General features: G+C 45.4%; 1 protein-coding gene across 7 annotated transcripts in view; it reads right to left on the reverse strand.

The window, feature by feature from the left end:
- Window positions 1-3,017: 3,017 nt before the first annotated feature.
- The window catches only part of DOP1B (DOP1 leucine zipper like protein B), a 120,073-nt gene continuing 109,238 nt past the window's right edge, over window positions 3,018-13,852 (reverse strand). For all 7 annotated transcript variants that reach the window (XM_075593796.1, XM_075593790.1, XM_075593794.1 and 4 more), the window contains exons 36-37: window positions 9,276-9,405; window positions 3,018-6,770 (exon numbers count right to left, since the gene is read on the reverse strand). In XM_075593796.1, coding sequence (XP_075449911.1) covers window positions 6,513-6,770; window positions 9,276-9,405 — 388 coding nt within the window. In that variant the 3' untranslated portion in view covers window positions 3,018-6,512. The remainder of the gene's footprint in view (window positions 6,771-9,275; window positions 9,406-13,852) is intronic.

The raw sequence follows: 13,852 nt of genomic DNA on the forward strand, positions 1-13,852 counted from the left end.
AGAATAGGGTAATCAGAGGAGAGAAAGGAGAGCCAGGATTCAAAGTGAGAGATTGCAGGGGGGGGGGGAGCGAGTAGAGGTAGGTGGACGATAGATGACGGCCACGTGGACAGGGAGAGGAGAAAAAAGCTGGACAGAATTAGCCTCAAAAGGAGGGAAAAGAGGGAGAAATAGGAAGGGTTCGGTAACAGCACGGAGGAGGCCCACGCCTCTACCCCTGCCATCAGGGGTGGAGTGTGGGAGAAAGAAAGACCACCATAAGAGGGCAACTTCCAGTGAGTCAGACTGAATGAGCCAAGTCTCACTTATAGCAAAGAGGAGCAGAGTGAGAGAAGAAGTCATGTACAGAGAGGAACTGGAGAGGGGTTGACAGGGGATAAGGTTAGAGGGATTAACACCACGAGTAGAAGTTGTATGTGGGAGGCGAGGACGAGAGCATGTAGAAATAAGGCAGGGATCAGGATTGGGAGATATATCTCCAAAAGCAAGGAGGAGAAGCATAGAAAGAAAGAGAATGTGTGAGGATTTGTAGGGGTGTGTTTTAGTGCAGGGGGTATAGCTGTGTAGTGTCATAGGGCGCAGGTAGGACAGGAGTTGATGTGAACTGAGAGGTGGCGAAGGAAGAAGAGATGGAGATATATGAATAGAGTTAGAGACATGATGAGACTGGTAGAAATAAACACGTATTTTTTTTATTAAAAAAGGGGGCGATCAGAGCAAAAATAAATAGTAGCAGCGGTGGCAGCGGCATGGTGTATTGTTTTAGATTGATCCTAGATTTCAGGATAGGAAGAATAGACGTGCCTGTTTGGTATGTATTGTACTTTCTCATTTTGACGCAAGCGTGTAGAACTATTTCACATACAGGCATACCCCGCATTAACGTACGCAATGGGACCGGAGCATGTATGTAAAGCGAAAATGTACTTAAAGTGAAGCACTACCTTTTCCCGCTTATTGATGCATGTACTGTACTGCAATCGTCATATACGTGCATAACTGATGTAAATAACACATTTGTAACAGGCTCTATAGTCTCCCCGCTTGTGCGCAGCTTCGGTACAGGTAGGGAGCCGGTATTGCTGTTCAGGACATTCTGACAGGCGCATGCGTGAGCTGCCATTTGCCTATTGGGCGATATGTCCTTACTCGCGAGTGTACTTAAAGTGAGTGTACTTAAACCGGGGTATGCCTGTACTCTGCTTAGCAATATATCTACTGGATTCATCCAACTTATCTCTTTGTATTGTATAATAAACACTTATTATTTACACACTCGGCCCTCACCACGTGCCTCCCATGCGTCCCCTACCTTCATGATGGCGCAGCCGCCGCATGAGGTGGGGGGATGTCGGCCTGGCTCCCCCCCCCCCACGAGCATCATGCCGCCGCGGGCTGGGGGGGAAGAAGCAGCCTGCAGCTTGGCCAGGCACTGTGACATGCCGGCGAGGGGAGCAGGGCAGTGGCGGCCACGGCGGGGCTGACTGTCACCTGGGGCGCCCAGTGGGGGATACCTCGCCACGTGCCTCCCACCCACCCTGCTGATTGGGGGGGGGGATGTCGGCCTGCCCCCCACACGAGCGGGAGATGGGCGCGGGTGGGTGGGGGATTTGCGTGGTGCTGGTCGCGGCCTTTCCTCCCTTGTGTGTGTGAGAATGTGTATGTGTGTGTGTGTGTGAGAATGTGTGTGTGTGTGAATGAATGTATGTGTGTATGGGAGTATGTGTATGTGTGTGACACCAGAGGTCCCCCCCGTCAGTAACCTTCCCCCCAGTCAGTCACCCCCCCTGTCAGTCACCCCCCAGTCAGTGTCAGTCACCCCCCCACCCCCAGTCAGTGTCAGTCACCCCCCCACCCCGTCAGTGTCAGTCACTCACCCATCCAGTCACCCCTGCCCCACCCAGCCAGTCACTCACCCAGCCTCTCTCTCTGTGTATCACCCACCCTCTGTGTGTGTCACCCACCGTTTCTCTCCTCTGTCTCCCCCACACTCTCTCTCCCCCCCACACTCTCTCTCCCTCTCCCCCACACTCTCTCTCTCCCCCCCACACTCTCTCTCTCTCTCTCTCTCCCCCCCACACTCTCTCTCTCTCCCCCACACTCTCTCTCTCTGTCACTCACACTCTGGATCTCTTATTTACCCTATATATCTTAACTGCCCTATACTACACCGAAATCTTAACTACCCTATACTGCTTTCTTCCAGATCTGGCTCAAGCTTCACACGGAAGACATCGGAACCCCCCCCCAACCCAGAAGACAGGTAATGAACACCTGCCCAATGTATAACATTGCGGGAATGAGCGTACCTGGACATTGAGGGACTGCGGATCAGGTAAGATCCCAGGTGGGATTGCTGCTTTAGATATTGTGAAGCGGGGACATCCAGACATTGGTTAAGGGGTTCAGGAAACTAGTCATTCACATCTGGCTTTTATTTCTAGACCCGACACACACACACACACACACACACACACACACACACACACACACACACACACACACACACACACACACACACACACACACACACACACACACACACACACACACACACACACACACACACACGTAACAAGGACTAATTGTAGTATAATGTAATACAATAAATTCATTTATGTCAAAAACGAATGTTGTTCTGACTAGGAATTTATTAAATGTATTTTATTTATATATTTTATTTTAAAGCGGGGTTGGGGGCGGGACTAGGTGGCGAGTAGATTTTTTGGTTGGGCAAGTAGATTTTTGGGTGATTTGTCGAACACTGACTATAGAGCACACACGCTAAATTCAGTTTACCAAAACATATTTTTTCACACTTGGTAACATAGTTTGTGTGTGTATATATATATATATATATAATATATATATATATATATATATATATATATATAGTCTGAATTGGAAGGGAATTAAGACATACTGTATACATACAAATCAAAACTGCTACACACTGTCATCCTATTGACTCAGTCATGCCAAGTGCCATAATTCTGTATGCATGATGTAATAACACGTTTAGTGCTATAAATTAGGTAAATTTTTATTAACACTCATTATTTCACAAATTGTTGATAACTTGGTGAACATATTTTTTTTTCAACTTATAACCAGTTTCCAGAATGTCTGCCATTTTTATTCCGTTAGTTCACATATCGTTGACAACATGGTTCACCCCCCTTTGCAAACCGATAACCAGCATGATTATAGCACATCCGCCAGTTATCAAATTACATTCAGATTAAAAGAATAATAAATTCACATTAAGAAAACAATTAACATTACATTACTCGAAAACAAAGCATCAATATTTACAGAGCTGTTGTCAAAACAGCAATCTGTACAGAGCGAAGGAAAAAGCCATTTTATTTCTTGTCATTTTAAATAGTCCACATTCACTTTCAATACCTCCCACATTTCAGGTTTAGAATGTCTAACGTCCACGTGGTTTATGCTTCTACTTGAAATGATATAGTCGGAAAATAATCCTAAAAAGAAAACAGTTTTGGGGAAAAATAAAACGTAATGTCGTACAATTGCAAAACCTTTCGTCACTTGGATTTATGAGGACAAACAATTTGAAGTACACGAACATGTTCTGGACGGTGAAACGACAAAAGCAAGGACGTGTGCATGAGCCTCATCGAATGCAAAAAATAATGCCAAAGTGTTACACTGTAACCCCTCCACTGCCAGAGGCCAGCATTATTGTGTAAAAGCGTTGCGGGTCCCTTTGACAGTGAAGTATATAAAGCAGAAGAGTAACTTGTTCTGGCTGTTGCCAATGATTATGACTGCTGAAGCCGAACACTGGCTCCATATAACCTCTACATCCCTCCAAGGACCAAGAAAACCTTACTGCAGGGGTGGGAACCATACACACGGATGAAATATTGACTGAAGGGTTTACTGACTCAGGCTTTCCTGTGGTTCATACAGATGCACTGTAGCAAGACTCGCTGTCCCCGGCACTGCGGCGGAAGAAGCGCCGGGGAGTTTCTGCCGAGATCGCGCTGCGGGAGGTCCGTGCTCCCAAATGTGACTCCCCCTGCAGAGTTAATCCTCCGGTGCCGCAACCACCGCGGTCACGGTCAGACGCCACATACAGTATGTACATAAAACCTTGCTACGTAAAAGTAAACAAATAGGGGCGGTTGCTGCTTTCTAGGAGTTCTGCAGAGAATGAGCATTGAGAGCCCAGGCGTTTATAGAGATATTCGATAGCGTTGTACTTTGCAGGATTTTCAATATTAGTGGGCTGGGAAGTAGCCTCCGATAAGTCACAAACCTCTTCATCCGACGAAGAAAATTGTGAGGTAACAAGAGAAGAATACATTGTTATAACTAAACTTAGGCTGCGGCCACGCTAGTGCTGAGCGCGCGGTGCTTGCTGTGGTTCCTTCGTGCAATATGAATTCTGACGTCCCCGCTCACGTGGCGCACGCAAGCTCTCCCAAGCTTGGGGAAGACACTTCAGTTTGATTTTTGAGCGCAGACCAATGGGGAAAGAGGCAGAATAGGATGAGTGGAGGGAGGTGGAAGGGGGACGGACAGAGAGAGGTTTTTTATTTTTCTTTGCACAATTTTTATTTATTTTATTTTTCTTGCACAATTGCCATTTTTGGAAGGTAGGGAGGGAGAGAATGGAGACACACACGGAGACACCCCCCCCCTCCCGATCCAGCCATTGACACGCCCCATCCCTTGATAGCCAAGCCCCCCCCACTCTAAAAATTTTGCATGACAGCAGAACGCTCATGCTTGAAGAGTTGGTGATGTCACAACTCAAGCATGAGCGCGGTCAGCGCCAGCAGGGACTCAGCCTTATGTATGCGTGGGGGCTGCAGGACTCCATACTGCACTGTGAGCTGGGACAGCCGGCTGTCCAATAGGAAAGCTTCTTCTCCTGCTCCGGTCACATGGTCACATGGTCCCAGCTCACAGTGCAGTATGGAGTCCTGCAGCTCCCGCGCGGGCGCCACATGACTGTGATGCTGCCCCACCGCCCCCGCACCTCTGCTTACCTGTTCAGATGTCCGCGCGGGCTTCCAGCAGGTAAGTAAGAGATACTTTTCAACAACCCTGACATTACCCGGAGCCGGGTCCACTTTCCAGCTGCCGGGTCCCGGTAATTTCCGGGTAGCTGAAAAGCCGCCGCGTACCGGGTAGTACCCGGTACATCACTAGTATACATCTGAAACGATCCTTTAAAGATGCAATTCCTGCTGTCCGGCTCAAAAATAGGTTTGTATTTTGTTGGTATCCAACGCAGTCGGTGTCCCTGGCTCTATGGAACCCCGTTTCCAGTATCTCTGTGTCATTTTATATTCCTGAGATCGCAAATCCTGAAATAACAAGGTGCTTAGCTATGGCTAAAAGCAAGATACGGAAGGAAACCTACAAGAACATCAAAATATATATAACTCCAAGGTTGGGTCAGATGTTCGGTCTAAATCCTCTTTCTTGAGGTGGGAACATGTGAATAACGTTTACTGAGGAACACAGAAAAAAATAACCCCTTCATTAGCCCATACAAAAGAATTTTATATAGATTATTTTGCTGAGATGAATAAAATGCAATGCTCATATTAGCTGCTGTTTGCAAGGGCAGACTATTTCTTTAGCCCCATTTTGCAACCTAAAGTTACATAGTTGAATAATCCTTCTTAATAATGTTATAATAGTGGCTCTAAAAACTACAGAGAAGTTTAACATGGATAATTCTGCTGCATGTTACCGAATCTCTGCCATGCCCCATTCTCAGAAAAGGGTCTTTAATGTGCATAAGTCACCTCAGTGCTGAACTGATTAAAGCCCAAATCATTCTCAAGATACGGGTTTCTTAGAGACCTTACTGATGGAATGGTCCCGGTTTTGGAATCGCCTCCAAACCATTCTTCGGCTGCAGCGTGATAATTCTGCTTCCACGTAAACACCTACTTTCTCTCCTCCCTCTCCCACTACTATTACTTCAAAACCTAACGGCATATAAATCATTGCCTTACTAATATCATTGTAAACCAGCAGCTAAGCTTAAGCGTTAATAGCAGCATCTTAACTTACTTAAAGAAGGTTACACCTTCATCTCTTTAGTGAAGATAACAACATGAATAAATAGAGATAAATATAAAGAAGTCAAAAATCTCTTTGGGACAGTTTTTTCTAGGGGGGAGCGGGGGTTCGATTCCAGAACCCATCTGAACTTTTTCATTACTGCAAGACTGAATGAAGCATTAGTGCAAAGCTTTGAAGATAAAAAGAATGAAGATCACTTTTCAGTCTTTCGCCTCAATGCCAGGATGATGTCAGCAATGCCAACAGGTAAAGCTCCTAGTTTTAGAATGTGTAAATATGCACTTTTAAATAAATGCAAATAAAAATTAATCTGCGTGCGGCTCAGTAAAATAAAACAGGAGTGGACAGAAAGCACTCCGAATGTATGATCCAGAGCGGCCATTCATTTAGCCTCGCCCAAACATGAGTTAACCAGCCAGTGAGAATCTCTGTTAAAGTTAACTCTCTAGATTATCCAGCAAATCACACTCAATGTTTTCTTCCAGTTCCCTCAGTACCCTGGTACCATCTTCTACTGGGTATTCCACAGAGAAGATACCCGGGCTCTCTGTTTTTGTGGATCTGTGACCCTTTACTTTAAACGCACTGGTAAGAATCCTAAAGAACTGCATCAACTGTGTGATTTTGGATATAGAACGAAGAGTCAGGAGAGGGAATTCACTCCGCTTCAATGTAGCCTCCTCACTGTTACTTTCCTGCAGGGTAAAGAAGGCAAAATATAATAAAGAATGTATTTGCTCAACTCCAACTAGACACAGAATAAGTTATGGCGAGTCAAGAAGTGACAAAAACCCTCCACCGTATATAGTGTACAGCAAATACAAATACCATCCTGAGCACATTCACATGTTTATGTTAGAATGGATAAGAAGAGCGAGACACTGTGTGCTCATTTGCAGGTCATTTCCCAGAATCCCTGGCTGCAGTGGAAGCACTGTATGCTACGAGATAATGGTGAATAGCAGGGTTGCAGACCAGTCTGAGACGTGTGAATGTGCTCACAAGCTGGGAATTTTGGTACTCTGACTGTGAATGGTACAATGGTTCAATGTTATTGGAAATAATTTAAGGAGGCAACAGGGAGAGGTTGGGTTAAAAAGAGCGCACAGGTACTTGATGCAAATATGGTAATGTGTATAATCAGTGTTCCACAAACCTATACATTTGCTCGCCCCGGGCGAGTGGATTTAACCCCCGGCCGAGTAAATATTGGCCCAAGCAGCACACTTTTGGTACTAGGTGGCGAGTAGATTTTTTTTGTGTGGCGAGTAGATTTTTTGGTGATTTGTCAACCACTGTGTATAATATATAACCCTGCTCACTTAATGTAACTATGTATTTATCATAACTCTATGCCCAGGATATACGTGAAAACGAGAGGTAACTCTCAATGTATTACTTCCTGCCAAAACATTTTATATATAAACAAAATAAATTACTTGTCTAGCAGGCACACTAAGGTTATTGTGGGGTAGACAATGACTATAATCATTCATTGTAAAATGTTGCGCAAAGTTAAGAAACTAATGAATGCATTTACACGTCTTCTCCAAAACCTTTTTCACGTTAGTGGTTAAACTGCAGAGAAGGATTCTGGGTAATAGCATGCAATTCAGCACAAGGTGTCATTTTTAGCTGCATATTCAATTTGAACATTCATGTTTGCCTACAGTTTTTGCCCACATTGCCCAACTAGTACAGTGAAGCTTCGGTTAAGGAAGTACAGACTGAGAATACCTGCTCAAAGACAGGAGTTATTTGAGGCAACTGGCAGTGGCAGTTGGCAGCCCTTTCCCCAAAGTATGTCTGGGTCAGAGACCCCGTGGCGTAGCAACAGCCCGGGGGACGGCACTCTTGGGTGGCCTGCTCTCTATGGTGACCAATCCATATTTGTCCCGGCATATTTGCTGAGTGCACATGCGCAAACAGTGCTCGCTGACCGTGCATGCGCGATCGGCACTTGCCCGCTGCTTGTGCGTATACGCGATCGGCACAATAGGAACATTTTGCCTGGGGGCCCGTCATGTCTACATACGCCACTGCAGAGACCCCAGGGACTGAATTTTGCTCGCTCAGGGTACACCAGCTTAGGCAGCGCCCTGCAACTAGTGAATAAGCGTCTATTCTGTGTTCTCTTTTTCTTTGCGTGTCAGTTGTGGGCTTGTGCCATTTGCTACTGTTGCTTGGGCTAATAAACCAAGTCGTTTATTATAACCCGTGTCCTGCCTGGTGAATACTGACCTACTGTACTGTGTAATTAAAGTTTAAATTAAATAACCGATGTTTCAGGTTTCCCTTTGCAATGCACCACACCCGTGGGTAATATAAAGAAAGTCCAGAATTGAAGCTTCAGGAGAAGCTCTCTCATCGACCAGTGATTCTCAAACACCCATTGGGGAAATCTAGGCAGCTTGTCCTGGAAATACCCAACAAACTAACCAATTGAATAATTCCTTTGTTTATAATTGTTTAAAATTCCTTTTTCTGTTGTGCTGCCCGAAGGTGAGGGTTGAAAATATATAGTCGGAGAGAATTTCTTGGGCATATCTGCTCAAATTAAAGAGTACAGTGTTGCCCATCAAATATGTGCTCGTGTTTAAATGAAGACTAAGCCCTATTCTCAACCTATTGAACTACGTTGGGGCAGATTCATCAAGCACCGGTATAGGTTAGCGCAGGGGTGTGCAAAGTTTTCAGTTCGCGCCCCCCTGTCTGCTCTCCCCCCCTGCTTGCACCCCCTCCTTACCTGTTCTCGGGCTTCGCTGCGTCATATGACGTCACAACGTCATGTGACGCATTGCCATTTGATGCCGCGTTGTCATGGCGACACGTCGCCGAAGAGCCGGCTGAGAGCAGGTAAGAGAAGTTACAGAGGCCTGATGCCTCCCCCAGCATTGAATTTAAATGCCTTGGGGAAGAGCACGGGGCCTCTGCAACCGCCACGTCCCTCTCACCAAAATCTTGCGCCCCTGATCCGGCGTCAACTCCCATTGACTTGAATGAGAGTAAATGCTGGATCGGACGCGCTATTCCATACCGGTGCTTGATGAATCTGCCCCATAATATTTTCCATTTGGTGTTCATGCTGCCTTTATATAACGATGTTTGGACTACACTAACAGCAAACACTTTGCATGTATCTTACCAATCAATCAAATATGAGTCAACGTTGCAATCTGGTTTGATAGGTTACTACTTACCCCAAACCTCAGCTTCAGGAGTTCCACTATTCGAACAACATGAGGTTTGCATTCATGGTGACTATCCACTACATCGGCAGGGATGCTACAGCTCTCCGTGTCTACTTCAGGAACAAAGGCCCATCTGTACCTGCAGCACAAATGGGTGTTTGAACAGATTATATATTTATCAAGGACAAAGAGTTGAACAATGCTAAATAAGTAGCATCTCTCCAAAGCAAACACTGCATTCCAGATTCTAATGGTTTGCTAGTAATCTACAGGCGTGACCCCTAATATTTGTTGCACTAGCACAGAAATATTTCATAATACTTTTTATGTTTCAAAGGAAAAATAGGAACAGGGCAGAGCACTGCCACACATGATTAGGTGGAGGCTCACATTAGAAAAATAGAAGCGTTTATTGGATCATGACAGACCCCCGATACAATAACAACGTACCTACGCGTTTCGGGCCGTGCGCCCTTTATCAAGGTCTCAACTCCAGTCCTCAAGACCCCCCCCAAAAGGTCAGGTTTTAAGGCTATGCCTGCTTCAGCACAGGTGGCTCAAATCAGAGGCTCAGTCTTAAGTCACCTGTGATGAAGCAGGGATATCCTTAAAATCGGACCTACTAGGGGGGGGCGTTTGGGTCTTGAGAACTGGAGTTGAGAATCCCCGGCTTAAACCCTCCAACACAGAAACCAACCTTTTATCTGCTTTCCAAGAAAACTAACACCCAGCAGCAGCGGGGGATAATAATAGTATATTTATCTTATCTAGCACCCAGCAGCAGCAGAGGATAATAGTATATTTATCTCATCTAACACCCAGCAGCAGCGGGGGATAATAGTATATTTATCTCATCTAGCACCCAGCAGCAGCGGGGGATAATAGTATATTTATCTCATCTAGCACCCAGCAGCAGCGGGGGATAATAGTATATTTATCTCATCTAACACCCAGCAGCAGCGGGGGGTAATAGTATATTTATCTTATCTAACACCCAGCAGCAGGGGATATTAGTATATTTATCTCATCTAGCACCCAGCAGCAGCGGGGGGTAATAGTATATTTATCTTATCTAACACCCAGCAGCAGCGGGGGATAATAGTATATTTATCTTATCTAGCACCCAGCAGCAGCGGGGGATAATAGTATATTTATCTCATCTAGCACCCAGCAGCAGCGGGGATAATAGTATATTTATCTTATCTAGCACCCAGCAGCGGGGGATAATAGTATATTTATCTTATCTAGCACCCAGCAGCAGCGGGGGGTAATAGTATATTTATCTTATCTAGCACCCAGCAGCAGCGGGGATAATAGTATATTTATCTCATCTAACACCCAGCAGCAGCGGGGGATAATAGTATATTTATCTCATCTAGCACCCAGCAGCAGCGGGGATAATAGTATATTTATCTCATCTAACACCCAGCAGCGGGGGATAATAGTATATTTATCTTATCTAGCACCCAGCGGCAGCGGGGGATAATAGTATATTTATCTCATCTAGCACCCAGCAGCAGCGGGGGATAATAGTATATTTATCTTATCTAGCACCCAGCGGCAGCGGGGATAATAGTATATTTATCTCATCTAACACCCAGCAGCGGGGGATAATAGTATATTTATCTTATCTAGCACCCAGCAGCAGCGGGGATAATAGTATATTTATCTCATCTAACACCCAGCAGCAGCGGGGGATAATAGTATATTTATCTCATCTAACACCCAGCAGCGGGGGATAATAGTATATTTATCTTATCTAGCACCCAGCGGCAGCGGGGATAATAGTATATTTATCTTATCTAGCACCCAGCGGCAGCGGGGGGTAATAGTATATTTATCTTATCTAGCACCCAGCGGCAGCGGGGGATAATAGTATATTTATCTTATCTAGCACCCAGCAGCGGGGGATAATAGTATATTTATCTTATCTAGCACCCAGCAGCGGGGGGTAATAGTATATTTATCTTATCTAACACCCAGCAGCAGCGGGGGATAATAGTATATTTATCTTATCTAGCACCCAGCAGCGGGGGATAATAGTATATTTATCTTATCTAGCACCCAGCAGCGGGGGATAATAGTATATTTATCTTATCTAACACCCAGCAGCAGCGGGGATAATAGTATATTTATCTTATCTAACACCCAGCAGCAGCGGGGGATAATAGTATATTTATCTTATCTAGCACCCAGCAGCAGCGGGGGATAATAGTATATTTATCTCATCTAGCACCCAGCAGCAGCGGGGGATAATAGTATATTTATCTTATCTAGCACCCAGCAGCAGCGGGGGATAATAGTATATTTATCTCATCTAACACCCAGCAGCAGCGGGGGATAATAGTATATTTATCTTATCTAGCACCCAGCGGCAGCGGGGGATAATAGTATATTTATCTCATCTAGCACCCAGCAGCAGCGGGGGATAATAGTATATTTATCTTATCTAGCACCCAGCAGCAGCGGGGGATAATAGTATATTTATCTTATCTAACACCCAGCAGCAGCGGGGATAATAGTATATTTATCTTATCTAGCACCCAGCAGCGGGGGATAATAGTATATTTATCTTATCTAACACCCAGCAGCAGCGGGGATAATAGTATATTTATCTTATCTAACACCCAGCAGCAGCGGGGGATAATAGTATATTTATCTTATCTAGCACCCAGCAGCAGCGGGGGATAATAGTATATTTATCTCATCTAGCACCCAGCAGCAGCGGGGGATAATAGTATATTTATCTTATCTAGCACCCAGCAGCAGCGGGGGATAATAGTATATTTATCTTATCTAACACCCAGCAGCAGCGGGGATAATAGTATATTTATCTTATCTAGCACCCAGCAGCAGCGGGGGATAATAGTATATTTATCTTATCTAGCACCCAGCGGCAGCGGGGGATAATAGTATATTTATCTTATCTAGCACCCAGCGGCAGCGGGGGATAATAGTATATTTATCTTATCTAGCACCCAGCAGCGGAGGATAATAGTATATTTATCTCATCTAACACCCAGCAGCAGCGGGGGATAATAGTATATTTATCTCATCTAACACCCAGCAGCGGGGGATAATAGTATATTTATCTTATCTAGCACCCAGCGGCAGCGGGGGATAATAGTATATTTATCTTATCTAACACCCAGCAGCAGCGGGGGATAATAGTATATTTATCTCATCTAGCACCCAGCAGCAGCGGGGGGATAATAGTATATTTATCTTATCTAGCACCCAGCGGCAGCGGGGGATAATAGTATATTTATCTTATCTAACACCCAGCAGCAGCGGGGATAATAGTATATTTATCTTATCTAACACCCAGCAGCAGCGGGGGATAATAGTATATTTATCTTATCTAACACCCAGCAGCAGCGGGGATAATAGTATATTTATCTTATCTAACACCCAGCAGCGGGGGATAATAGTATATTTATCTTATCTAGCACCCAGCAGCAGCGGGGATAATAGTATATTTATCTTATCTAGCACCCAGCAGCAGCGGGGATAATAGTATATTTATCTTATCTAGCACCCAGCAGCAGCGGGGATAATAGTATATTTATCTCATCTAGCACCCAGCAGCAGCGGGGGATAATAGTATATTTATCTCATCTAGCACCCAGCAGCAGCGGGGGATAATAGTATATTTATCTTATCTAGCACCCAGCAGCAGCGGGGGATAATAGTATATTTATCTCATCTAACACCCAGCAGCAGCGGGGGATAATAGTATATTTATCTTATCTAGCACCCAGCGGCAGCGGGGGATAATAGTATATTTATCTCATCTAACACCCAGCAGCAGCGGGGGGTAATAGTATATTTATCTTATCTAACACCCAGCAGCAGCGGGGGATAATAGTATATTTATCTTATCTAGCACCCAGCAGCGGGGGATAATAGTATATTTATCTTATCTAGCACCCAGCAGCAGCGGGGGATAATAGTATATTTATCTTATCTAGCACCCAGCAGCAGATTTGAAAACCCGCCGCCCCATGGCACTTTCCTGTGTCGGCCGCCACCCTCCTGCTCCTTTGGAATCCCAGCGTCAAATAACACCGCGGACGTCACCAACGGGATGTGGCACGGCTGGCGCGTTGCCATGGAAACGCAACGGCACGTTGGTGATGTCACGCAGCGTCATTTGACGTGGGGATTCCAAAGGAGCAGCAAGGAGGCGGCTGACACATGCAAGTGCCTTCCCATTGGATCCGATAGGCCTGGAGCGCGGCAAAAGCATACGAGGACGGAAATCTTGCCCGCACAAAAATGTGGGTGCTTATGGGAAATCTGCCACTGCTAGCACTGTAGACAGACATTTCCCGCGTCCCTGCCCGTGAGTGCTTATAGGCTAAGAGTAGGTACCCGAGGCACAGGGAGATAAAGTGACCGGTCAAGATCAAAAGGGAAGCAGACACCTGGATTTCAATTGGGTTCGCCGGCTTCACACGCAGTGACATTGCCACAGAGATGCCCCGTCTGCCCAAGGACCCCCCGCACAAGAAATACAACTGAAAGAATGACGCCAGGAAGCATAGGAAGGCTCAATACATGCCGACATCAACACAAAAAAGGAA

Source organism: Ascaphus truei, chromosome 3, assembly GCF_040206685.1.
Source record: "Ascaphus truei isolate aAscTru1 chromosome 3, aAscTru1.hap1, whole genome shotgun sequence".
Taxonomy (NCBI): Eukaryota; Metazoa; Chordata; class Amphibia; order Anura; family Ascaphidae; genus Ascaphus; species Ascaphus truei.